The following is a 25,728-nucleotide window of genomic DNA, read 5'->3' on the forward strand; positions in this document are numbered from 1 at the left end:
TCTTTACTATGAGTAATGCTTCACATCCACAGACTGTGCTACTAACCTCAAGAACCTGGGAGGTCTGAAGACAAACATTACCAGAGAAAACCTCAGCAAAAATAGCACACAAATAAAGCTATGAATTGTAATATCAGAGGTGATTTCTTAACTTTCAGCACTAAAGAGTTCTGTCCTTTCTTGGATTAGATCAGAAGACTTTTTAATCAGAAGAAGTTATTTACATGATCAGAATTAGATCAGAAGAAGTTTTAAAATATTGCAATAGCCCAATTCCATGGGGAATGCTACATACAGTTAATGAATCACCTATATTCTGTTCTAGTTTAGTGTAGGTGTGAACCCCTCAGTGGCTACTTTGAGTTGGGTGTGTTGCACTCTACACATACCAACCCTTTCTCACTGCTTCGACTCAGAATTATTGAATAGAAACAGAGGAGCTGACAGATCCAATAAACTGTTTCTGTAATATAGATTAATATTTGAAAAATATATTTGAACAATTTTCTTGCAACTTCACTACACATCTTGGTACATGGTACAATCTGGAAATGTTTTATGACAGAATATTCTACTTATCTGGTAGTAGCTCTTTTCTCTTTTCCTGTTATCCATTTCTTCTAGCTTTAAGGTTACTTATTTTGTTAGCTGGTAGGAAAATCTAGTGAGTGCTGGATGTAGGAGAGAGTGGCATATAAGACAACTTTTCCTTCTGTTTTTGTGTAATACCAAATAGTAGAAAATCAAATGCTGAGAGCTAATAAATATTTAAAAGAACTTATTGAAGACAGATTGACAGTTAAGAGTTAACTGCAATGTCTGCAATTGACAGTATATTTGTTTTTGACTTTTTATTATTCATGTAGAAAACAATCTTAGCCTAAAATATTAACTGAGTTATTTTCAGATGTATTGCATACCTCATCTGGGTTATTGTTTACACTAGCAGACAATGCTAATAATGTCTTCAGGTTTGGTTTCAAATCAGAGAAGCTTTCCAGATGTACTCAGAGAGAAGAATAAAGAAACTGATGGGATGCTAACAATGTTATACACTGGTCTACATATACTTTGGTTTATTAGCAGGCTCTGGAAAAGAGTGATACCTAATCAGTATGCACCGGAAATATGTTCTCAGTATCTTAATGACTGCATCTGTGTTTAATGCAGCAGATGCAACAAGAATCCCTACAGACAAGTGCTACTAGTTAAGTACAGTGAAAATCTATCCCTTCTTCTAAACTTTTTACATCTGTACCTTAAAATGATGAGTCAAAATAAGACTGTTGTGAAGTATAAATCTAAACAAAGCCTCTGCAATATAACAATAAATAAGCCACTCTCATAAAATTAAAATTATATTGGAAATTTGAAACTTTGAAAATGAATTTGCAATATCTATTACAGAGAAGGATTATGTATAAGAACACGATTGTAACATTCGTATAAATACAGGAAGTCTATAAAAATGTGACAAATTTTGATTTAGTGATTAGTGGTCACACTAGTAAAACAGAAAAACAAAACGATAATATAATTTACTAACAGGAACAGTATCACATATAAAAGAAAGTGTACATTTTTTAATTCTTAACAGGTAGTAATCTAGGATGTGAAACTCTTCTCACCCCTGCCATTTTCATGCTATTGTTTCCAAGCTGTCCATCCGTAGCTACCACTGGTGCTTCAGGTCTATTAATGTTTACCAATACCACATCCAACATTTAGCCCCATGAGATTTGTAAGTACATATTTGGATTCAGATATGTAATGCATAAGATAGTTGTAAAGTCTGATTCAGCTTTGTTAATCCAACAGCTAAACAGTTCTCTAATTTTCCTCAGGAGATGAGGAAGCGATATGAAACTCTGCTCATCCAAAGACAGTAAAAAGGAGAAGGTTTTACCTGAGGTCATTACTTACTGTGAGGGAAACTGTGACCAGGTTTGAGGCAGAGTAATATTTTAGTACCTGCTAGCTAGATAGACTCTGAGGAGTAATCTCATTATTCCCTAAAATGTGGACAGGTGGATACCTTGCACTTTTTGCCTTAGCATTATCCCTGGAATAGTGGCAATTAGGAACAGATTGGAAAAAGCAGTAGACTTAACTTCCCATGATTTTACAGATGGTCACAGAGCTGTCAGAGCCAACACCCAAATTTCTTGCCCATGTCTTCAGTGGAAATTGATACAATACCATTATCATGTAGTTTTCTAATTTCTCCTCCTCAAGCAGTTCAAACTCATCCAGCCTCTATGGAAGAAAAAGAAGTGAATTTGTAAACTGCAACTCTACTACATCACTCAGTTCTCTGTTATGCCCAGTGATTTCACGTATCAAACAGACTAACTGACCATTAGCTTTGCCAAGATCTTCCATCTGTAATCTGGATTAAGTTTTAAAAATAATTAACAAATTGTCACCCAGAACTTCAACATGAACTTTAAAGAACTTTCTAACAACTTCTACCTAATTAAAAATAAATGAAAACCATTTCATTTCTTTCTTCTGTATTGAAGTTAAATGAACCAGATCAAAAGCTTAGAAGTGATTCTCAGCTTCCAGTTACAAAGTTCCCAAAATCCGTATATCTCAGGTGAGAATTCAGATGTCTACTCACAAAAGGGCACAAGATACTGTTATCCACAATACCCCTTGCAGCCAGATTTCTGGCTGAATGACTGCTTTGAAAAATACCAGTTTCCCATCATCTGACTAAAACTTTCCTCAGGCTTGTGGAGTGGTAGAGGAGAGTTAGTGTGATATTGCAGGTTGATTACTCAGGCCAAAATTTTTGTATATATATCATATAGTTACTAAATAAATTACAAAGCATTGTCCCTCCCAACCTGTGTGATCCCTTGCTGGATACATGGATGCTCAGAACACTACCATTTTTTAAATCTTGCTTAACCTATTATATTATTTATTTTGTATTAGCAGTCTAATCATTTTAGTCAACCAATCTGTCATTCCCATTTAATAATAAATGTTTCCATATTCAGCTATTTCTTGCATGAAAAACATGCAAATTTCCTCCATCAGTCACAGGAGTAGATTAAGTTTGATTTACTGGGTAAGCTTTGCCCCAAAACACTGCATACAGAGCATACGTTTTTAATTTTCTATATATGTGCAATAGTGAAATGCTCCTTTATTCTGAATCAAACCACGTACCAGTACATTTTAGGACACTTTTTTTCTTAGCCAGCTTGAGAGTTGACTTGTATCTAGCTAAATGTTGCTTTTTATAGGAATTCCAATTCATTCTGAAGAGGCAAACATCTTTGCATTCTTCAGATACTGTGCATTACAGAAATATCAGAAATGTGTAGTGTTACTTAAGAATGTTTGCATCCAGAAGACAATGCATGTTTTCCATGCCTGCATAATCTAAACCGGAATATACAATATGAAGTGACCCTCCCTAGTACTCCCACAGAGCTGGCTTCACATAACAGCTTTCTGAATCCTTGGCACTCCTGGGGCAGCTGTTTCCATTCATCCTGGGGACAACAGGGCTAACTCTGAATGCTGGGATTCAGCATACTGACTTTAATGAGAACACTCCTGTGTCTAATGTCTGACTAACACTGGTTGCTACCTGGCAGGAAGTGGCAATCAGGCAGAACCACCAAGTTTATGTGTGAAGATTAGTTCAATCCCTTAAAAAAAAAAACTAAGCTGAACTGGAAAAACTGAATTAGAAAGCAGAAACTGTAACCAAGCATCTCTAAATCCCAAAGGTGAGAGCTGTGAGAGCTTAGAATCAAAGGGTCACTGAATTATAGGGGCTGGAAAGGACCTCCAGAGATCATTGAGTCCAGACCCCTTGCATAGCAGGCCCCCTATTTCAGTTCCTAAAGAAATAAATAAGATCAGTGTGCTTATTATCAATAAGCTGACCAATTCATAAGTTTTTTTTAGCTTCTCTGTATCACTAATTGGAGCTTGTCCTGGGCTAGTTTTTGAGAGAAAGGGGTGGTTTTGTAATTAAGGCTGCAGATTGGGTTTCAGTAAACCCAGGATCTTTTCCCAGTTCTGCTCCAGACACCTTATGCTACAAAGAGCATGCTATTCGACTTATTTGTATCCTTATTCCCAAAATAGGGGACAATATTGTTAACTGCAGGCACAGTTGTATGTTTCAAGCCTATACAGATATTTTCATGATGAGGGCCAGTAAGCAGGCAGACAGTGCAAATATCCTTACCGTGGAGAAATTTCCACTAAATATGAATTTTGCTTATTTAGCAGTAAATCTGCAATTTGTGATGATTTCAGCTGTTGGTCATTTGGTAGTAAAACCAACAGGTCAACAATATGGGCAGATGCCTTTGTAACTATTATTTCATGCAGTTGAGATCAGGATTTGGCCCTTACATTTAAATTACCCTGATAACGTGTGCTTCTAAAAATAATTTGGAAAAAGATCGCAGTGGGTGAGTGGTATGCTGAAATACATACTCATCTATGAAACCTCTTTTTATGAAGACCTAAAAGAGCATTTGCCACAATGCCTTCTTCTTCTATTTCAGCACCATCAGTCATGGCAAGAAGCAGCAGTGAACAAAATAGTTTGCCAGATGAACAGAAAACAGACCTAGCTTACTGTTGGTTATGGCCTATTTACAATACTGGCTGCAAAACTCAACCCTCTCCTACCATTCCACAAGCCTGAGAGAACAGTTTTATTTAGTCTATGGAAAAGTAATATTTTTCAATCCAGTCATCTAGCTGCAAGAGATATGGTGGGTAACAGCATCCTATGTCCCTTCTTGAGTTCTTTACTATGAGAGTGGTGAGGTGCTGGAACAGGCTGCCCAGTGAGATTGTGAATGCCCCATCCCTGGAAGTGTTCAAGGCCAAGTTGGATGGGGCCCTGGGCAGCCCAGTCTATTATTAAATGTGGCAGTTGTTGGCCTGCCTGTGGCGGGGGGGTTGGAGCTTCATGATTCTTGAGGTCACTTCCAACCCAGGCCATTCTGTGATTCTGTGATACTGAGTATTTATAACACTGGTAATTTTTGTTCTTGCCATGACTCATAGCAGAAAATCCAGACTTTTATCTTTTTGAGGCTGGAAATAACCACAACAGGAGCATTTGTGTGACATGAGTGAGAATGATGGGCTCTGAACTGTATCTTAGTGTGAGAATCTACACTGTCCCAGATGGACCTGCATATATTAGCACATGTAGGACTTCCTACGAACACCGGATTTTGAGAAATCAAGGTGGATTTAAGATTTTACTGCCTTGCAACAACAATGCAAGAGGTCTAATGAGCTTATCCTTTCCCTCCACTAACACTCATACTTTGTAGCAGATACGCAAACCAGACTGTGGTGTGGAGTCTGTCTTCTATGTTCTTCTCCCTTCCTAACTGTTCTGTAAGACTTAATTTCAACCTTTGTGGGGCCCCCAAAACCTCAGTCTGGTCATTTTTTTCTAAACAGTGTTGAAGACAGTAGAGATAGAGAGTTGAAGGTACTGCTTAGAGCAGTAGGAAAGGTAAAACAATTATGGTTGAAAGAAAGGTAGGATGGTTCAAAAGTACTGATGCTAACACGCTAGAGACTGTGAGAATATCTTAATTCTGATTTATGGAGATGCTTGTGGACAGGTTATGCACGGTAGATATTTTATCCATCTTCAGTAGAGCTGGGAGAAACTAGAGCTATAGTAACAATCCTTCTGAACATCCAACATAACATTATAGGCTTCCCAATAAATTTACATAGAAAATACAACTCTCCTTCCCAAAGAAGACACTGTAGGACCAGAAGAAGCTAGCAGTAAACACTGTGGGAAGAAGAAAAGCTAAAAGGGGAAGAGCAGGGCCTTCATATAGAGTTTTGCAAAATATAAATTCACATACTGTTAGTCTTATAAGTGTTTCTTGAAGCATGTACTGCCTGTAGTTCAGATATGGAAAGCTGGGGAGTTTTTTTTTCAGCCTTGCTATGATGCAGCAAAAGGATGCAATTAAATACCTGGATGAAAAAACACCTGTTTCCTAGTTTGATTGAGTTCCATAAATACAGAAAAATAAAAAAGTTTGCAAGTCAGGATAATATTTAGAGATTATGTTAAAATATACTCAGCCAACATGCACTTGGTTTGGAATTAACAGAGCAAGTTAATTCCATTGTTTTCAGGAAGGGACTTCTAAAGTCGTTGACATTGCTTTTAGTCACTATAAACAAAGAAGTTCAAAGTCCAGTTGTGTTTTGAGACTGATTTTACCTTGAGTTTAGGCAATGGTGTAGAGTCTCTTGCAAATGGTACAACTGGCTACAACTGAACCTCCATAAAGCTAAACTTTCACGTATTATGCAAACATAAAGAACTTGAAGAAGTTATGTATGCAAAGTGCATGCACTGTTCTGTATGACATCAGCAGTCATTTGTAATGCAGTTATATACCTCAGAAGTGAAGTGAGCTAATCTATCACACCTAGATTAGTTCTAGGCAAGATGAGTAATTACAAAACATCAGTCAAAAATCTCCTCCTTGTTCCTTCTGGTGAATAAAAAAGATACTAATTTTAAGATCATCGTGGCAGTTTCTAAGAAGAATCTCAGCGCATGCAAAACATGTCCTACAAAATCAATTTTCAGTTTGTTTCTGTGGTTCAGCTATGAAATATTAATGGTCTAGACTGAAGGATACTCTGGATATCATGTAAATTAACAGAAACATTGTCTTGCAATTTAGATTTTTTTCAGCAAACAGATGCAAAACAAGTAGATTTTAAATTCACCTGTACAGTTATTAATTTCATCAAAACAGTTAACTGTGGAAATACATGTATTTCTATTGCATAGTAGCTCCTGTAAATTATTTTAAAAAGAAGCTAAATGCAAAAAGGATTTAAACAGTTCTGTCTTTCAAAATACTTTTTCTCCTGATTCATAGGAGAGAGATCATCATCAGAATTTCATTTCACTAGACTGAAAATAGTTCACTAAATATCCAGTTGACTAGAACACTCTTTTTCTTACTTGAACCTGCTCCATTTACTTAATTTACTCCACTGGAGCTATGAATTTGTTGTATTAAATATGAGGGCTGTTCTGAAAGTAATAGCTCCTATTTAATTGTGTTGGCCCATGAAGTCAGGGTAGATGGTGGTGGTATGAAAGTAGAGACTGAACCTTCCTGCCAATATTCTGTTCCACTTTGTTGCCATGCAACAGACAACAGCAGAGGGGCAGTCTGATAACCCAGCATCTGACATGGAAGTGCATATGAAGCAAAAATGTGGAACTGATGGAGACCACACAGCGGATGAGTGCACAGTGAGGTGGCAGGCAGCAGCGGCGACACGACAGCAACATGAAAGACAAGCCACAATCTGTGGCTTGCAGATTTTTACAAGCATACCATAAAGCCTCTTGTTCATTGCAGGCAAAAATTCATAGCTAATGGTGGTGACTATGGTGCAAGCTAATTTTTTTTTTTTTTTTGTAGCTTAGAATTTGCTCTATCAAATACTTTTAATGCGCCCTTTGTTTCTGCTGCAGTTTCCATTGAAATAAATAGAAGACATTACTTTCAGAGCAACTGTCATGGTTTTGGTTTTTTTTTTATTTGATTTTCAATATTCCACATCAAAACATCATGTACTGGAATTAAAGTGTTAATGCTCTAACTCTACGTACCTATCCCTATACATTACGGAAGTCACGGGATCTGACCCTTCCGGGGGGACGGTCTCTTACTGCCTGGCAGTGGGTGCTGGAGGGTGCTTTCCTAGCCGTTCCAAGCTTTTTCAGGTTTGACTCGGTCTCGGGAACTCTCTCTCATATCTTGTTTGATTTATTAGTCTCAATTCCAATTAGATTGTATTATATTGTATTATTTTGCATTCCGATATCATAGTTAGTAAAATAAGTTTACCTCCATAGTTTGTTGCCGCTGTTTTTTTCCTTTTCCCCCTACCTTCCCATTTTGTGGGTCCAGGCGGGGGGTGGGGAAGGCAGGGGCCTACTGCCCCCTGTCACGGGCATTGACTGATCTAGTTAATTCCGTGACAGATTTTTGGTGGAGAATGCGGGCATAGCTGCCTTTTGCTTTTTGGTTTTTGCTTTTTGGCTCTTAGAACGAATCTCGCTCTCTGCTCTTAGAGAGCAGCTTCGTTAGGGAGCATTATCAGTAGTTCAGGTTTTTGTGCTGGAAAACTTGACCTTGAAAGACCAGGCGTACTGCCAGTATTCTGGGATATCTATAAACTTTGAGCACTGCTTAGTCTGAGTAGTGCCTTTTTTTTTCCTTCCCCCCCCCTCTTGTTAGTTTCAATTCATTAACCCTTTTTGAGCAGAAACCAGCGATGAACCCACTCTTTTTCGTGGAAACGCTGAGTAAGGGATTAAAAGCTATGGTGTTTCTCGCGACCTACTGGCGAATCATCAATGTCATCTTTACTTGTTGTGGAATGGTGTACGTATATAACTACATAAAGGCACTGATGGAGACGCCTGTATGGTACCTATCTTGGTACCTATATGCAATGTTTAATATGAATTTTGACTCTTGCATCCCGGATGGAATGGCTAATTTCACAAGCAACTACATCCCTGTTGCCGCTCTCTCTGCAACATTCGTTTTCCACCCCATAAGATGCTGCTTTGCCAGCGAAACCGACCCCATACCAGGTCGGGGCCAAATGCTCACACAGACCCCAAGTATAGGTGAAGCAAAATGGCGTTTATTAAAATGTAGCAGGCACTTAAATATTCTTGTCCTGCTTTGTCTACACCCCTTGCATACACGCTGTCCTATCGTGGGACAGCACCTGGCAAGCCCTGAGCATAGGGAACCTGACCCCGTCACACACCGTCTCCTCGCCACGCCTACTACATCTCCCCCTCCCTATGCTCAGTAATATCCCGTAACAGCGCGAACGCAAACGCTACAATTGTTCCCGATACCTGTGATACTCTATACTCTATGCATTGGTCCATAAGCTACTACATAATCCTTAGCAAGCAATTCTGAAAGCACATAATCACACACGGCAGAATAGCGGCAATACACACAATTACTAAGAGTGCTAATACTATGTCCTTAAGGATCTTCGCAATCCAACTCCCGAAGTTGCCAAACGTCTTCTTGAACCAGTCTCCGATGGGGTCGTCGTCCACCTGGATCCTCTCCGTATGGTCTCGCAGGGCTTTCAGCGCTTTATGGATGGATACGCTGTGGTCGCTAAGATTGAAGCAACACATTCCTTCTAGGTCTTCACATTCATGCCCCTGTGCCAGGAGCAAGAAGTAGATGGCTGCTTTGTTTTGCAGCACCGCATGCCGAATGCTGTTTGTGTCTTCTAGCATCGCATTCAATACTAATGTTGTTAAATTCACCTGCTTAACTGACCAACATGCTAGGCGTTCTATCTGAGCCAAGCTCTGTGCTGCAGCAACCCCAGGGTCGTTCAGAGATTTTATCAAACATGCCGTTTGGCTAGCTAGATCGGTGTTGTTACGGCAGCTGGAATGGTTTGTAGTGTACCTCGCAAAGGCTTCTAACGTGTATTGAGGGATGCCCATTAGGCAAGTGCAAAAGAGTGAGGTTGCCGATTGCAAGCTAAAGCAAAAGTCGTTTTGGCTCGTCTTATTTACCTAAGTAACCCATAAATTCCCTGACAGTGACAAAAGGTGAATTCCCTCGCTCCCTGTGATAAAGCAATAACCACCACACACACTAAACATAGCATTTGCCTGTTAGAAACGCGTTTTCTCGTTGGCAGCAACGGTTGAGTTTCCTCCACGCTTCTCCCGGCCTTCTTTCGGGGTTCCTGGGCTGTCTCCTTCTTCGGCGTTCACAGGAGCCATACCTGCAAAACTCAGAGTCCCTCGTTACTGTTCTCTTTCATCAGATCTGGTTTGACCTTTCTCGCCGGGATCCACATGACACTTCCCGTATTGACATGTTTTACAGCAGCATACCCTCTACCCCATACTAGAATCCTCCATCCTGGCTCCCATATTCCTGCCTCCGTTCTTATTTTGACTAGAGGGCCTTCCTCTAGAATTCTGGGTCGCCAGTGCTTTTCTACTGGTGCCCTGCTGGCATCCCCTCTTTCATAGTGATTTAAGGCAAACTGAGCTTTGGCCAGTATCTCTCCTTGTCTTGCTATTGGGATTCTGTCGTTATATCCCTCCCCCTCCCCAAGAACATAGATCTTTTCTTTGAGGAGGCGGTTGGCCTTTTCAACAATGGCCTGTCCTTGTGAGTTTCCCGGAATACCCGTAGTATGCTGAATTCCCCAGGTCTCTAACCAATTCTTGGTAGACCGTGATGTAAAACATGAGCCGTTGTCCGTTTTAATCTGCACTGGCAAGCCAAGGACCGCAATAGCCACAGCCCAGTGGGCCTGGGCCGAGGTAGAATTAGCTTTTCCGTGTTGGGTAGCCACGATCATCGTGGAGGCTGTGTCAACAGTAACTGCCAACCACGACCGAGGTGACATTCGCGGCTCCCACGTAAAGTCCGTCTGCCATATTTGCAGCAGCCCTAAGCCACGGGGGTTGACCCCCGCCCCAATAGCAGGAGCTGAATTACAGTGAGGGCAAGCCTGCACCACATCCCTTGCAGCTGTAATGGAAATACCACAGGCTCGAGCGAGTGCCCGGGCGCCTATGTGAAGCGTGGAGTGGAGGTCTCTGGCCTTCCGGATCGTCAGGACACGGGACCCTGCAGCCGCATCTGCGGCTGCGTTGCCCTCTGAAAAGAATCCTGGTACATCCGAATGACTTCTTACATGTAAAATTGCTATAGGCTCTATTCGGGTGCACAAAGCATCTTCTAAGATAAGCGCTGCTTCCGTACTAGGGATGCCTTCTTGGCCCATTTTCAAAGCGAGCTTAGCTGCAAAAGCAGAATCTGTGACTATGTTACAGGGAAGGGAGGGCCAATAAACAATCGCCATCGCAACAGCCCTGACCTTGAGCATCTGAACGCTGGCGCCCGGATCTGTGAAGATTATGGAATCCCAGCGACCATTTGTTTCCCACACTACTGCCCCTTGCCCCGTTGATGATGATGCATCGGTAAACAGGGTAGGCCCTTCCACGGGCGAGTCTTGCACCCTGCACCGTAACGACAGCTGCAATGGTCTCGCCAGTTCGAAAATAGGGGGCGAGTCCGCAAATGTGAGGGAAGCTGACGTCCCTTCCAAAGCAAGCAAGATGGGCTCTGGGAGCGGTAAAGAATCACGAAATGATGTAGGGAGATAGATAATAGAAGGTTCTTGTCCAAAGGTTCTGACAGCTGTATGACGGCACTTACGAAGAAGCCTAGCCAATATTTCCAGCCAGGAAGAGTACGCACGCGTGGGCTGAACGGAAAAATGCCACCACAATGGTTGCGGTTTGGCTCCCAAGTCATGGCCTATAACAGCAGCCGCCCCACTCTCGCATTTACAGGCAGCCACTTCCAGCTCCTTTCCAGGATCATATCGAGACAGAGCCGATTGACAACAGGATTCTGTTATTTCCTTCCATGCCTCTGCCATCTCGGGCGTGATGGAACGCGCCTCGTTCGGATCCGAGCCCTTAAGCTGCTCATAAAATGGCTGCATGAGGCGAGGAGGGATCCCCAGTGCCCCTCGAATCCATTGTAGGGCTCCTACTAGCTTCTGCACATCCCATAGCGTGCGTATCCGGGGTTTGATGTCAACCCCGACTGGGTGGACAGTTTTGTCTCCCAGCCGATATCCTAAAAACTGGACCCCCGATCCTCTCTGGATCTTTTCAGCAGAAATAGTGAAGCCGGCTGATGTCAGGAGCGTCACCACTTGGGCTTCTAATGACTGGAGCCCCGATGGGGTCGGGGATGATAGCAGCAGATCATCCATATAGTGCAGCAGGAGGAACTGCCTAGGGGACTGTCGGACCGGACTCAGGACTCTGTCAATCACTATCTGACAGATCGTGGGAGAGCACGCCATCCCTTGTGGGAGCACTCGCCAGTGATACCGACGAGCCGGGCCTTGGTTATTACGGACAGGAACCGTAAAGGCAAAAGCCTCCCTGTCTTGCTCAGCCAGGGGTATGGAGAAAAAGCAATCCTTCAAATCGATAACAACAACCCCCCAGCCTGCAGGCACGGCGGATAGTACGGGCGCACCCTGCTGAACTACACCAAAAGGCACTAACTGAGCGTTAACTGCGCGCAAGTCATGCAGCAAGCGATAGGATCCTGACCGCTTCTTTATCACAAATACAGGAGTGTTCCATTGACTAAGAGAGGGTTCTATATGACCTAAGCGAAGCTCTTGCTGTACTAATGCGTGAAGCGCTACAAGCTATTCTGTCGGTAAGGACCACTGATCCACCCAGACAGGTCGCACTTCCTGTCTCCAGCGCAGTGGGATCGCATACTGCGCTGACAATTGACAGATCGTGGCCCCCACTATAAATTGTTATGCCTGCTGCCCCTGTTCTGCTGTAGCAGAACAGGCCTTTCCAGGGAACCATCCCTGCTGATTACGATAATCTCAACCATCTGGGCGGACCTCCGGGTGGGCGTTGTTCCTCCCACTCCCGCTATCATCTGTGCCGCCCCTGTAGGCCATGTAGAGGGCCAATCGGATTCCGCAATAACCCGATGCGATAGAGAAAGCGCCCGTGTTTGCAGGGCTAACTATAAACGCGGCTGGATTCGCTAGGCCCTTTTCTTTCGCTTTCTCTTTAACTTTAGCCCAGTCAGTAACCAGGCCCCCCCCCCGGCGCGGGCTCCCCCCCGGCCGCGGGCTCCCCCGCCCCGCTCCGCCCACCGCCCTATCGCGTTCTTCAAGGGGCGGTTCTGGCTGAGACGTTTTGTCCAAAGAAGGGCATAAAGACGGGGCAGGGTAAGGTGGGGGCGGAGCTGTCGGCTCACATGACTGACTCGGCGACTCCTTCTTCTCCGTCTCTCCGCCTCCGCTCTCCGCCGTCGCCGCCATCTTGGCCTCGCCGGATCTATGAGAAAGCAAAGACCCGCTCCCGGCAGCCCCCGTCACGCTCCGATCCTCCCCGAACCCTCCTTCTGCCTTTGCCGCCTTGAGAGCCCCAAGTATCAAGCCCCACGTTTTAAGCTCTGAGGCTTTTTGGTCGGACATGGCGCGCTGGCACAGCGCCAAAGTGAGTGAGTCCCACTTATTTGAATCGAGCACCTGTTGAGGGGAGTCCAGCTCACCCTCCTTTTCTAGCCGCGATAACACGGCCGCAATCTCCTTCTTAGAAGGAACGGTCCTACCGCAATAACTTTTACAGAAATGTAAAAATACCTTAATTTTAGTTACACACGCGACCTGCCGCCACCTCACAGGTTCCACCGCAGTGTGTCTTCCGTAGGCGACCTGCCGCCACCTCACAGGTTCCACCGCCTTACGGGCACGCCGGGCAGCTACTACTCACAGGGTAGATCACACCGGGGTCACCACTTGTTGCCGCTCTCTCTGCAACATTCGTTTTCCACCCCATAAGATGCTGCTTTGCCAGCGAAACCGACCCCATACCAGGTCGGGGCCAAATGCTCACACAGACCCCAAGTATAGGTGAAGCAAAATGGCGTTTATTAAAATGTAGCAGGCACTTAAATATTCTTGTCCTGCTTTGTCTACACCCCTTGCATACACGCTGTCCTATCGTGGGACAGCACCTGGCAAGCCCTGAGCATAGGGAACCTGACCCCGTCACACACCGTCTCCTCGCCACGCCTACTACACATCCCAAATGGAATAGCTGATTTTACAAACCACACAGTGTTCAAACCAGTTTCCAAGTTTTCCTTTTGGTTTATCAAACATTTTTCCAATGTTGAGTTAACTCAAATGCTTGTGAATGTAACGGGCGTAGCAGCCCTGTTCATATCAGTCTTCCTGAATCTATTTCTATACAGGACTATAAGGACTATGATTAAGCAGAAGGAGTCTCCTCCAAATCCAAAGAATACTGACTGGCAGGGAATATGGAGAGATTTAGGAGAAATCTTAGAAGAATGGGGACCCACAATGTCATGGGATTTCACTCTTGAGCATCTGTGGCATCCCCAGAAACTTAGCCAGTATCTGAGACAGGGGCAGTGCAGCTTAGGTAAATCTAAGGAGGTACAACTTATTTGGGGTTTGGCTTGTGCTTACCGTGCCCTATATAATACTGTTTTGGAGAGAGAGAGTTTCCGAGCTGAGGTTCAAGCCAAAGGGGAAGTCAAATCTGACCAATTACAGGAGACACCAGTAACAATATCAGTTGCCCCTGTGGAGGGCAAGAAATGGAAACGAGTGTCCTCACGTCTAGAACGGAAAAAAGAAGAAGAGGAGGAGGAGGTGGAGGAAGATCCAGGTGAGGGGCCCTCCTCGAAACCATCAACATCAAGAAAGGCAAAAGGAAAAACTAAGAGACATGCAGAAGAGAGTGATGAAGAGGAAGTTTCTATTACTACTCGTCGGCCTCTGAAGATGACTGAAATCCAAGGCTCAAGAAAGGAATTTACACGGCGCCCAAATGAAACTATCGTTTCCTGGTTAGTTCGCTGTTGGGACGACGGGGCCAGTAGCTTGTCTCTAGATGGTAATGAAGCCCGCCAACTAGGAGCCATTGCCAGAGATCCAGCTATTGACAGAGGAATTAGTCGATGTCTGGATGGGGCTGCCTCCCTCTGGGAACGAGTATTAACAGCCGTGAAGGAAAGGTACCCCTTCAAAAGCGGCTTGAAGCCTATGACAAAAAGGTGGGATACAATTGAACAGGGTATCCAGTATTTGAGGGAAATAGCCGTGGTGGAAATGTTGTATGACCCGAACTGTGTTTTTAACGACCCACAAGGCCATGACCCTGAGAGAGTGAGAACAACGCGTGAAATGTGGCAGCAACTCACATCAACAGCACCAGCCAGATACGCCTCTGCACTATTGGCAGCATCGGACAGATACCAGGACCAACAGAGAAGCCCCTTAGTTTATGAATTGATTCTTATGCTCCAAAGCTATGAACAACAGCTACCCCCAACTCGCGCCGCCATCGCCGCCATTTCACAAATGACGGAGCAACTGAATGAAATGCGAGAGCAAATGTCTTCACTGATGAATCGTGACAAACCTGTAGAAGTATCAGAAACGCTTGATGAAGATCAGAATAGTCAAAAGAGTCTACTGAAGGAGATGAAGGAGATGATGGAACAAGTGTGGATCCAACTAACTAAAGACGATGAACCCTCCTTCTCAGGTGCAAAATCAAAAATCTCAGCTGTTAGAGGCAAACGCTCTCCAGCTCCAGGAAGGAATCCTACATCGCGACTTGCCTTGTGGCGTTACTTACGTGACCATGGAGAAGACATGAGGAAGTGGCACGACCAAGCTACTCATGTACTACGAGCACGGGTGAGAGAATTACAAAGCAGATCAACTGCCAGTGCAGTTGCTCCGGTTACCACAGGTAATGAATAGAGGGGCCCTGCCCTCAGTCAGGGGGGGGAAAGGGATAATAGAGTTTATTGGACTGTGTGGATCCGATGGCCTGGCACATCAGAACCACTGAAATATAAGGCATTGGTGGATACCGGTGCACAGTGCACTCTGATGCCCTCGACTTATGAAGGGACAGAATCAATCCATATTTCTGGAGTGACTGGGGGCTCTCAAGAATTGACTGTGTTGGAGGCCGAGATAAGCCTCACTGGTAGGAACTGGCAAAAGCACCCTATTGTGACTGGTCCAGGGGCTCCATGTATACTTGGTATTGATTATCTCAGAAGGGGGCATTTCAAGGATCCTAAGGGGTATCGATGGGCCTTTGGAATAGCTGCTGTAGACACAAACAACATTAAGCAGCTGTCTGTTTTGCCTGGCCTGTCAGAAGATCCGTCTGTTGTGGGACTGCTACAGGTAAAAGAGCAACAGGTACCAATTGCTACAAAAACAGTGCACAGACGGCAGTACCGTACCAACAGGGATTCCTTGCTCCCCATTCATAAGTTGATTCGTCAACTAGAGAGTCAGGGAGTGATCAGCAAAACTCACTCGCCTTTTAATAGTCCCATATGGCCAGTGCGTAAAGCCAGCGGAGAATGGAGGCTGACGGTGGACTATCGTGGCCTGAATGAGGTCACACCCCCACTGAGTGCTGCTGTGCCGGACATGTTAGAACTCCAGTATGAACTGGAATCAAAAGCAGCCAAATGGTATGCCACCATTGACATTGCTAATGCCTTTTTCTCCATTCCTTTGGCCAAAGAATGTAGGCCACAGTTTGCTTTCACCTGGAGGGGTGTTCAGTATACTTGGAACCGTTTGCCCCAGGGGTGGAAACACAGCCCAACCATTTGCCACGGGTTGATCCAAACTGCATTAGAACAGGGCAGTGCCCCTGAGCACTTGCAGTACATTGATGATATCGTTGTGTGGGGCGATACAGCAGAAGAAGTCTTCACAAAAGGGGAGCGAATAATCCAGATTCTTCTGCGTGCTGGTTTTGCTGTTAAGCGGAGCAAAGTGAAAGGACCTGCTCAGGAGATTCAGTTCCTAGGTATAAAGTGGCAAGATGGCCGTCGTTACATCCCAACAGATGTGATCAACAAAATCACCGCTATGTCTCCACCCACTAGTAAGAAAGAGACACAATCTTTTTTAGGTGTAGTGGGCTTTTGGAGAATGCATGTTCCAAATTATAGCTTCATTGTAAGCCCCCTTTATCATGTGACGCGAATGAAGAATGAGTTTACATGGGGCCCTGAGCAGCAGCAGGCTTTTGAACAGATTAAACAGGAGATAGCCCGTGCCGTGGCCTTAGGGCCAGTACGGACAGGGCAGGATATAAAGAACATCCTCTACACTGCTGCTGGAGAGAAAGGTCCCACTTGGAGTTTGTGGCAAAGAGCCTCAGGAGAGACCCGAGGCCGACCCCTGGGATTCTGGAGTCGGGCCTACAAGGGATCGGAAGAGGGCTACACTCCAACTGAAAAGGAGATCTTAGCTGCTTATGAGGGGGTTCGGGCTGCTTCTGAAGTGGTCGGTACTGAAACACAGCTCCTTCTGGCACCTCGACTACCAGTGTTGAACTGGATGTTTAAAGGAAAGGTTCCCCCCACCCATCACGCAACTGATGCCACTTGGAGTAAGTGGATTGCGTTAATTACGCAACGAGCGCGGATGGGGAACCTCAGCCGTCCAGGAATCCTAGAGGTGATCATGGACTGGCCTGAAGGTAAAAAGTTTGGAACATCACCAGCAGAAGAAGTATCACGAGCTAAAGAGGCCCCACCATACAATGAATTACCAGAAAATGAAAGAAAGTATGCCCTGTTCACTGATGGATCATGTCGTATTGTGGGAAAGCATCGCAGATGGAAATCTGCTGTGTGGAGCCCCACACGACAAGTTGCAGAGGCCACTGAAGGGAAAGGAGAATCAAGCCAATTTGCAGAGGTAAAGGCTGTCCAACTGGCCTTGGATGTGGCTGAATGGGAGAGGTGGCCAATGCTTTATCTTTACACTGACTCATGGATGGTGGCAAATGCTTTGTGGGGGTGGTTACAGCAGTGGGAGCAAAATAACTGGCAAAGAAGGGGTAAACCTATTTGGGCTGCTGAACTGTGGAAAGACATTGCTGCCCGAATAAAGAATATGGTTGTAAAGGTGCGCCATGTAGATGCTCATGTGCCCAAGAGTCGGGCTACTGAAGAACAGCAAAATAACCACCAGGTGGACCGAGCTGCCAAAATTGAGGTGGCTCAGATAGACCTGGACTGGCAGAACAAGGGTGAATTATTTCTAGCTCGGTGGGCTCATGAGACCTCGGGCCATCAGGGGAGAGATGCAACATATAAGTGGGCTAGAGACCGAGGGGTGGACTTAACTGTGGATGCAATTGCACAGGTTATTCATGACTGTGAAACATGCGCCATAATCAAACAAGCCAAGAAGATGAAACCACTCTGGGAGGAAGGGCGATGGCAAAAGTATAAATATGGGGAGGCATGGCAGGTTGATTATATCACCCTGCCACGATCCCGCAGTGGTAAGTGTTATGTGCTTACTATGGTAGAGGCGACCACTGGGTGGCTTGAAACATATGCAGTACCCCATGCTACCGCCCGAAACACCATATTAGGTCTTGAGAAACAAGTCCTGTGGCGACATGGCACCCCAGAAAGAATTGAGTCAGATAATGGGACTCATTTCAAAAATTCTCTTGTAAATACTTGGGCCAAAGATCATGGCATTGAGTGGATTTACCATATTCCCTACCATGCACCAGCCTCTGGTAAAATCGAACGATACAATGGGTTGTTAAAAACAATGCTGAAAGCAATGGGTGGCGGAACATTTAAGCACTGGGAGAAGCATTTGGCAGAAGCCACCTGGTTAGTCAATACCAGAGGATCTATCAATCGTGATGGTCCTACCCAATCCAGCTCTCTACATACCGTAGAGGGAGATAAGGTCCCTGTTGTACATGTAAAGAGCATGTTGGGAAAAGCAGTTTGGGTTCTTCCAGCTTCTGGAAAGGGCAAACCTCTCCGCGGTACTGTTTTTGCCCAGGGACCTGGATCTACTTGGTGGGTAATGCAGGAAAATGGGGATGTTCAATGTGTACCACAAGGAAACTTGATGCTGGGGGAGTGCAGACAGTAATTCTATGTATATGTATATAGACGTGTGCGTGTGATGCATTTGTAATCATTTTGTTTGTTTGTATATGTATGTGTATATATATATATATAAAGCATGATGTAGCGATGTAGAATAAGGGGTGGAATGTCATGGTTTTGGTTTTTTTTTTATTTGATTTTCAATATTCCACATCAAAACATCATGTACTGGAATTAAAGTGTTAATGCTCTAACTCTACGTACCTATCCCTATACATTACGGAAGTCACGGGATCTGACCCTTCCGGGGGGACGGTCTCTTACTGCCTGGCAGTGGGTGCTGGAGGGTGCTTTCCTAGCCGTTCCAAGCTTTTTCAGGTTTGACTCGGTCTCGGGAACTCTCTCTCATATCTTGTTTGATTTATTAGTCTCAATTCCAATTAGATTGTATTATATTGTATTATTTTGCATTCCGATATCATAGTTAGTAAAATAAGTTTACCTCCATAGTTTGTTGCCGCTGTTTTTTTTCCTTTTCCCCCTACCTTCCCATTTTGTGGGTCCAGGCGGGGGGTGGGGAAGGCAGGGGCCTACTGCCCCCTGTCACGGGCATTGACTGATCTAGTTAATTCCGTGACAGCAACCCACATGTATGCAACAAAGAAATTTATATGGAAGTTGTATTCAGTGAATAACAGTAAAAATAGTTTCCTACCAGGTATTTATACTTGAAGTTTTACCTGCTAAATAGCAGATTTTCCATTTTTCATTTCCTAATTAACAGCACAATAATAATAATAATCTCGTATGGATTACAGCTGCTTGGAATTCCCTGGGAAAAAAAAAATCTTGGAAAAAGGCTACTTACTTTTAACAAGTCATCTTTGGTATATATTCCCAAAATGCACTCACACTAGCTATATAAGCCCTGCAGCTGGATGGTTTCCTGCCATAATGATATTCAACAGAACATGAATAAAGCTGATACCTGTCTCAGGCATGTGAAAAGGCTGGAGGGATGCTTGCATATCCAGTCTCCTCTCAGACAGAAATCCTTTGCCTTCTTTAAGTGTTTTGAAGAAGTGTTGAAGGATGAGTATCTATAGGCAAAGAAGCAGGGTACAGAGGCTGAGAGCCATGGGTACGCAGACTGTGGGAGAAGACCAGTGATTTGAGTATACTACTCCACAGAAGCAGAGGGGCAAGCTCTGCTTTGGGAGTCTTGCTCACAGCACACCTTGGAAGCTCAGAAGTGCGTAGATTAGCATAGAATCTGGCTGAAATCAAGTATTTTAATTTCATTGAACAATCAGAAAGAACACAGTTTATCCAGAAATGTCAAAAACCCAATCCTAATAATCAACAAATTCTTTTTAAACTGAAATTGCTCTGATTATATTTTAGATTTTGAGCTTCATCTAGCACTACACAGTCAATACTGGAATTTTCTCCTGGGTAAATACAAGTTGCCATTTCTCCTTGCAGCTAATTTAACCCTCTTCATGTTACCATTTTCCCTTGCTGGTTGCTTTTCTAACAACAGTATGACAATCTCTACTGTATGCAGAAAGGAGCCATGTAGCTGTTCAGATGCTTTGGTTTAGGTGCAAATAAGGGAATAATTTCAGACAATTCCATGCTTTCAGGAACACCTTGGTGTTTAGAAAGTAGAATACAGACTTGTGTTTGGTGAGGTAGATCCTTCTGCAAAGTTAAGAGGCAAGTAAATTTTGTCTGTGAGAAATTAGTAACCCTTTAAGGACCCTTGCACTACTAAACAAATCTCATGTGAGGACCCTCCTAGCTAATTTTTATTCTCTTTAATTTCTGGTTGACTATCAGTGTGTTGCCTGTACTTAAAACTTTGTTGTACTGGCTGTTTATGGGGTAGGGAAATATATCAAAATAAACTTCTCCCAAAGTAATGGTTTGTTTTCAAGTTATTGACATTTATGGACTCATCCAAGTATTGTCCTCTTTTGTTTGAATAGAGAATACCATTACCAATAACAGCAACTCAGAACTCCAATGTAAAGTACAGGCAAAGCTTTAAGGATGTTTGGCTGTCCTTAACGTTCTCTTCAAATGGAGAACCATCCTGTATAAGTAGCATGTGGGGTACTGTAAAAGATTAATTCTGTTAGAAAGTGCAGGAAAAATCTGTCCAACAGTTATAAGCTGTGAATAAAGAATAATTTTTACTACCTTTCTTTTGTCATTTCCAATTTTGAGAAGTAACTTTGAGTAGTGTGAAAATCTGCAATTGAAATGCGAAAAAGATTGACTAAAACAACAAGATTTAGATCCATATTTCAATTATATTACTTTCCTATATTTTAATACTGACATTTTGTCTTCAAAGTGTATGAATTAAGCTCATTATGTATACTCATAAGCTTTTTCCCCTAAAATTGATAAAGACAAAATTTTTAATAATATACAGAAGTTCTCTAAAATGGCAATATCTCTCTGTTTAGAAACTCTAAACTTGCCTAAGTGATCATAACAAGCACATTCTTAAGGTCTCATGCATTGAACAAGTGCTGCCTGATGGACAACTACAGATTATTCTGTATGAGATAATTTCTATTAGAGACATTATAATGCACTGAGATAACTGACTTTAACAGTCTAATCTTAAAAATCAGATATACTCTGGCTAATGTAATGAAAACCTTTAATCATCCTCCAAAACAAAGTAGAACAGTCAAAATAAATAGTAATTGTAAAATATTGTTCCTTAAACTTAATTAGGTGGCAGATTCTTGTGGGACCCTTTTAGTATTCTAATATACAATTCACAGAAAAATAGAATACTTTCTCAGCTTCTGACATCACAGTATGGCATTACTGCTGTATTCTCCTAGAAATCCATTGGATGTGCAGTGCCAATTGATAGGAGAGAGATTGCTATTATGTTTTTTTTTTTTTTCATTCCAAAAATGGCTTAGGAAATGATTCCGAATAATTCTCAAGTTCTTTTGCCCTTGATGTTTCCCAAATTGTACAAAGGCTGTTTTAAAAAATTCAGTGAGGTCAAGGGCATTCTTTAATACTTTTGTTCTGTGAGAGGAACAGATTTATCAGGACATCACAAAGCTATGTAAGGAGGAGACACTTGCTCTACTGCGTAACCACAAATCAACCACATGGCAGTTTCCAGCCTTAGCTCAACTCTATCAGTAGGCTGAGTACACATTTTTTTTCGGAAGCACAGCTTAAGTGTTTCCAGAGAAATCCAAGCAAGCATAAAGTTAGCTAGCCAAGCTGTGCGGCTGCTCTCAGAATTTACAATTCTGAGAAAGTATTCTATTTAAATGAGAAAATAAACAGATTATCCTAGTCATAGCCCTGTTGGGCACAGGAAAGTTTTACAAGTCAAGGTGGAGAATGTGGGATCCTCGTACTAACATTTGCCCTTTCTTCTAGGTCCCAAGGAATTTCTCAAGAATCCTTTTGTCCATTATTAGGTAAAAATCATTAAAATCAGTTAGTTTATTTTGGCTGAGTTTGAGACAAATCCAACTCATTTTGAGCTGGTTTCATTATCCAAACTTGTATGAATCTTTTGGGCTCAGGAAATGTTAGCATGAATGCCACGTTTATAGTTTCAACAGTATTAAAACATCTTTCCCTTTCACCAGGGCTTTATTTCTTTCATTACACCATACAAAAAGAAGCAGAAGATCCTCATGCCTCCTCCAAGATTTACTTTCACAATAATAAAAAGAAGCAAGCTGAAAAAAAACAACAACAACAAAAAAAACCCAATAAACTAGATCATTTCTATTCTATCTTGTACACATTCATATAATTAAAAAGACTTACAAGACAGCCATTTTTCTTCTACAAAAGCCTTCAAAGTGTCAAAAGTTGATTATTATTTCAGGATCTTTATTAAGTCATATCAAGTCAGAAGACATGGTCACATGGTCATATCTAATGATGCACACAGCAGAGAAATAAAGAGGATAACAAAATTTGAATACTTAAATAGCTTGATAAAGTATTTAGTTTGAACATCACCTTTAAATAAATAGGTGGATGTCTTTGCCATAATAGGAAAAGAGGCCACAGTAGTAAAGAACAAATGAGAAATGTGCTTAAAATTATCTTCAATGAAGTGAAGCTTTAAATCTACTTAAATTAAGAATAAAATATAATTGTTGCATTTACTACAGATTTACAAAAAATCTCCGGCATGTTACAAGCCATTCCAAAACCATGTTTACTGGATAAAAGGCTACATGTTTTGGCATGAATTTGGGAATTTTTAGATTCCGAACAATATATGTCATTAAGACTGACAAATACATCTATCTACCTTCTGAAATTTCATCCCTACACGAAAGTTCACCTTTTGTTGTTTCATGAAGTTGTCTCTCTCTTCTAATTTTTTTTTTATACAGTCCTGTTCTGTGTTTTCCCTCTTCTGCTATAACCAAATTACTTGATAAAACTGAACTCAGAATTCAAGGGAAGATTATGGATCATCAGTGGCTCTAACATTTTCAGTGTTGAAACCTGAGTTTCTTTACATTCAGTCAGTATCCTGCAGTGGATTATAGAGATTTTCTTTCTTTAAATATGCATTTTTTTTTGTCTATTATTTTTTCTTCAATAAAGTTATGAAATAATTCACTAAACAGATGACTCTTGATGTTCAGATGTTGAGTTGAACTATTTAAGACTAACCAAATGAGTATGCATTATTGTCTCTAACTTGGTGAACATGAGTCAATTTGGCAATAATATGCTCTTTTGAAATCCTCTTTCCATCACAAACAGTAGAAGTTGCTTTTCGTTAAATTTTAAAACTAAAAGAAAATGAACACTTGGAGAGTTTTCAAAAAGTATAATTCCAAAGTGTGGGTCTTTCCAGAACAAAATTATCTCAATATTTCAGAAAATATTCGCTGTTAAGCGAAGTAAGATGTCAAGTGGATATTTATGTTAATAGCTTTCTCCATATCTTTCTAAATACAGTTAAATCTGGCTTTAAAACTGAGTCACCTATCTGAAATCCTTGTTTGAAAAGGACCTCAAAGATCACCTAGTTTCAACCCTCTTGCCACTGGCAGAGTCTCCAACCACTAGACCAGGCTGCCCAGAGCCACATCCAGCCTGGCCTTGAATGCATCCAGAGATGGGGGCATACACAACCTCTCTGGGCAACGTGTTCCAGTGTGTCACCTCCCTGTGAGGAAAACTTCCTCCTAAATATACATTTAGAAAAAGATAGGAGATGATTTTCCCAAAAAAAGACTTTTTATCTATAATTCACTACAGCTTTAATTAATGGTCTTTAAATCCATCTTTTTTTGTTTGTTTTAGATGGTGTCTAATTTGACTTTGACAGATTTATTCCATAAACCAATGTATTTGAATTTTGAAACAACATCAATTTTTGATATCCAGTTTTTCCTGAGGAAATAAATCTCACCATTTTGATCTGTTCCCACTTTGACAGCTGATGATCTGATTTGGTGCCTCCTAGTTCCCATACTATGAAAAACAAGGAATAAAAATCACCTCTTCATACCTTCTGCACCCTCTAAGATTTCATAGACCTCTCTCATATTCTCGCCTCAGCTGACTTTTTCCTGGCTGAAGAGAACTACTTTACTGAAGTACTCCTTTTATGGCAGCATTCCTAACCCTTTGCTACTTTGGTCTAACTTTCTCCAAATCTTATTTTGTTCTGTTTTTTCATTTCTGAGATGAGGAGTACAGAATAGTGTCCTTTATTCAAGACAGGCCTTTACTGTGGATTTGGTCAAATAACCAAACTTTCTCTGTTTTATTCACTGATTTGCTGTCTAACATTGGGTTCCTTCAATGACTGCTACTAACTATTCAAAGAACTGTGAATTATAACTTGAAGTACATTTTTTCCTGAACAGTAATCTTTAATTCAAATTTACTCACTAAATAGGCATGTGTGTGTGAGCATGTTGGTTTAGCTTAGTGATTAAGGATGTATTTATTTTCCTCTCTGAACACTGCTGCAAATTCATTATTACTTGTGTAACTGCAAAGCTCCATTATATCAAACTTAGTAGTTGAAAGAGGACTATTACCTAATCTGACTGTATGTCCTAGAAAAGCCATAGGTCTCAGCTAAATTACATAATAATGAAAACTGACCATCTCCACCACTAGTTGAAACAACTCAGCAATCTTAACTGTGCAATCAGAAAAATTCACAAGCCCATTTCAGAGAAAATAATTTAAAAAAGAAATCTACAAAATATAAATAGAAAAAGTTAAGTTCAATGTGAGAGAGAATGAATCTGAGTTATGGAATCATACAGTAATTTAGGTTGGAGAAGTCTGCTACAGGTCACCTTGTCTAGTCACCCACTCAAGGAAGGGCTAGCTTCAAAGTTTGATTAGATTTTTCAGGCGCTTAGTAACTTCTGACATTAGGTACAGGTAGGAAAGGTATTGTGGACAAAAGCGAAGTGCAATAAAATGCTTCAAGACCATGATCTCTTCATATGCTTGTTGTTTTAAACTGAGGTTTCCAGTAATTTCATACCTTATGTTGCTGCAAAGCTCCATGACATCAGACAATAGTTGAAGGAGGACTACTACCATTTCTGATCATATACAGAATACAGGCAATAGGTATTCACTAACTTATTTTAGACCTACACAGTTTGGGTAATTGTAACAGGAAAGGCAAGAAGGCTCACCGTGTTAGAGAGCAGTCTCTTCTCCACATGTTTTACCAGTCCATTACACCAGGCTTGCTCTCAGCTCAGTGACTTTCAGCACTTTTCCTGTTGTGTCAGCACTCAGACTGAGTTGCAAGGAACATTTCTTCCAAGTACCTCCAAAGCCAGCCTTCACCCTGATTAGGGCTACTTAACAGGACTGTCTTCAACCAGCCCTGCCATGAACTGGAAAAGAAAATTTCTTTTAGAACAAATGGCAGTGGTGAAAATGTCATCTGCTTGGATTAGAATGCTTGCAGGTTCCTGTGGATGAACTGAGGCTTTCAGTAGGAGTACTGAAGTAGTTGAAAACAAGGAGATTTATGAGGTCCAAATTGCTATCCAGAGACACATGTGGAATGATTGTGAGGTGTTGCTCTCCAGTATGCGTGGGTGTTTTGTAGGTAGTTTGGAATGAAGGAGTCTAG

General features: G+C 42.2%; 2 protein-coding genes and 1 long non-coding RNA gene across 6 annotated transcripts in view; 1 reads left to right on the forward strand and 2 right to left on the reverse strand.

The window, feature by feature from the left end:
* LOC149919137 (uncharacterized) overlaps positions 1-25,728 on the reverse strand; it is a 50,843-nt gene that overhangs the window by 12,721 nt on the left and 12,394 nt on the right. Inside the window, exons 2-6 of one of the 4 annotated variants that reach the window (XR_016464462.1) lie at positions 25,280-25,486; positions 22,410-22,520; positions 20,787-20,838; positions 19,570-19,681; positions 261-2,256 (exon numbers count right to left, since the gene is read on the reverse strand). This is a non-coding gene — a long non-coding RNA (uncharacterized LOC149919137). Of the gene's footprint in view, positions 1-260; positions 2,257-19,569; positions 19,682-19,862; positions 20,703-20,786; positions 20,839-22,409; positions 22,521-25,279; positions 25,487-25,728 lie in introns of those variants that run through there. The other 3 variants (XR_016464463.1, XR_016464461.1, XR_016464464.1) reach the window with 3 other exon arrangements.
* LOC149919138 (uncharacterized) lies at positions 12,508-13,737 on the reverse strand. The gene is made up of 2 exons (XM_090136139.1): positions 13,510-13,737; positions 12,508-13,400 (listed from the first exon to the last, which is right to left on the reverse strand). The coding sequence occupies exon 2, from the start codon at positions 13,108-13,110 to the stop codon at positions 12,508-12,510; it is 603 nt and encodes a 200-aa protein (XP_089992265.1). The 5' UTR covers positions 13,111-13,400; positions 13,510-13,737.
* LOC149919139 (uncharacterized) lies at positions 13,810-15,454 on the forward strand. Its single transcript, XM_090136138.1, has one exon. It carries the CDS (start codon positions 13,825-13,827, stop codon positions 15,436-15,438), a length of 1,614 nt encoding a protein of 537 aa, XP_089992264.1. The 5' UTR covers positions 13,810-13,824; the 3' UTR covers positions 15,439-15,454.

This window comes from Phasianus colchicus, chromosome 2, assembly GCF_987193195.1.
Source record: "Phasianus colchicus chromosome 2, bPhaCol1.hap1.1, whole genome shotgun sequence".
Lineage (NCBI taxonomy): Eukaryota > Metazoa > Chordata > Aves > Galliformes > Phasianidae > Phasianus > Phasianus colchicus.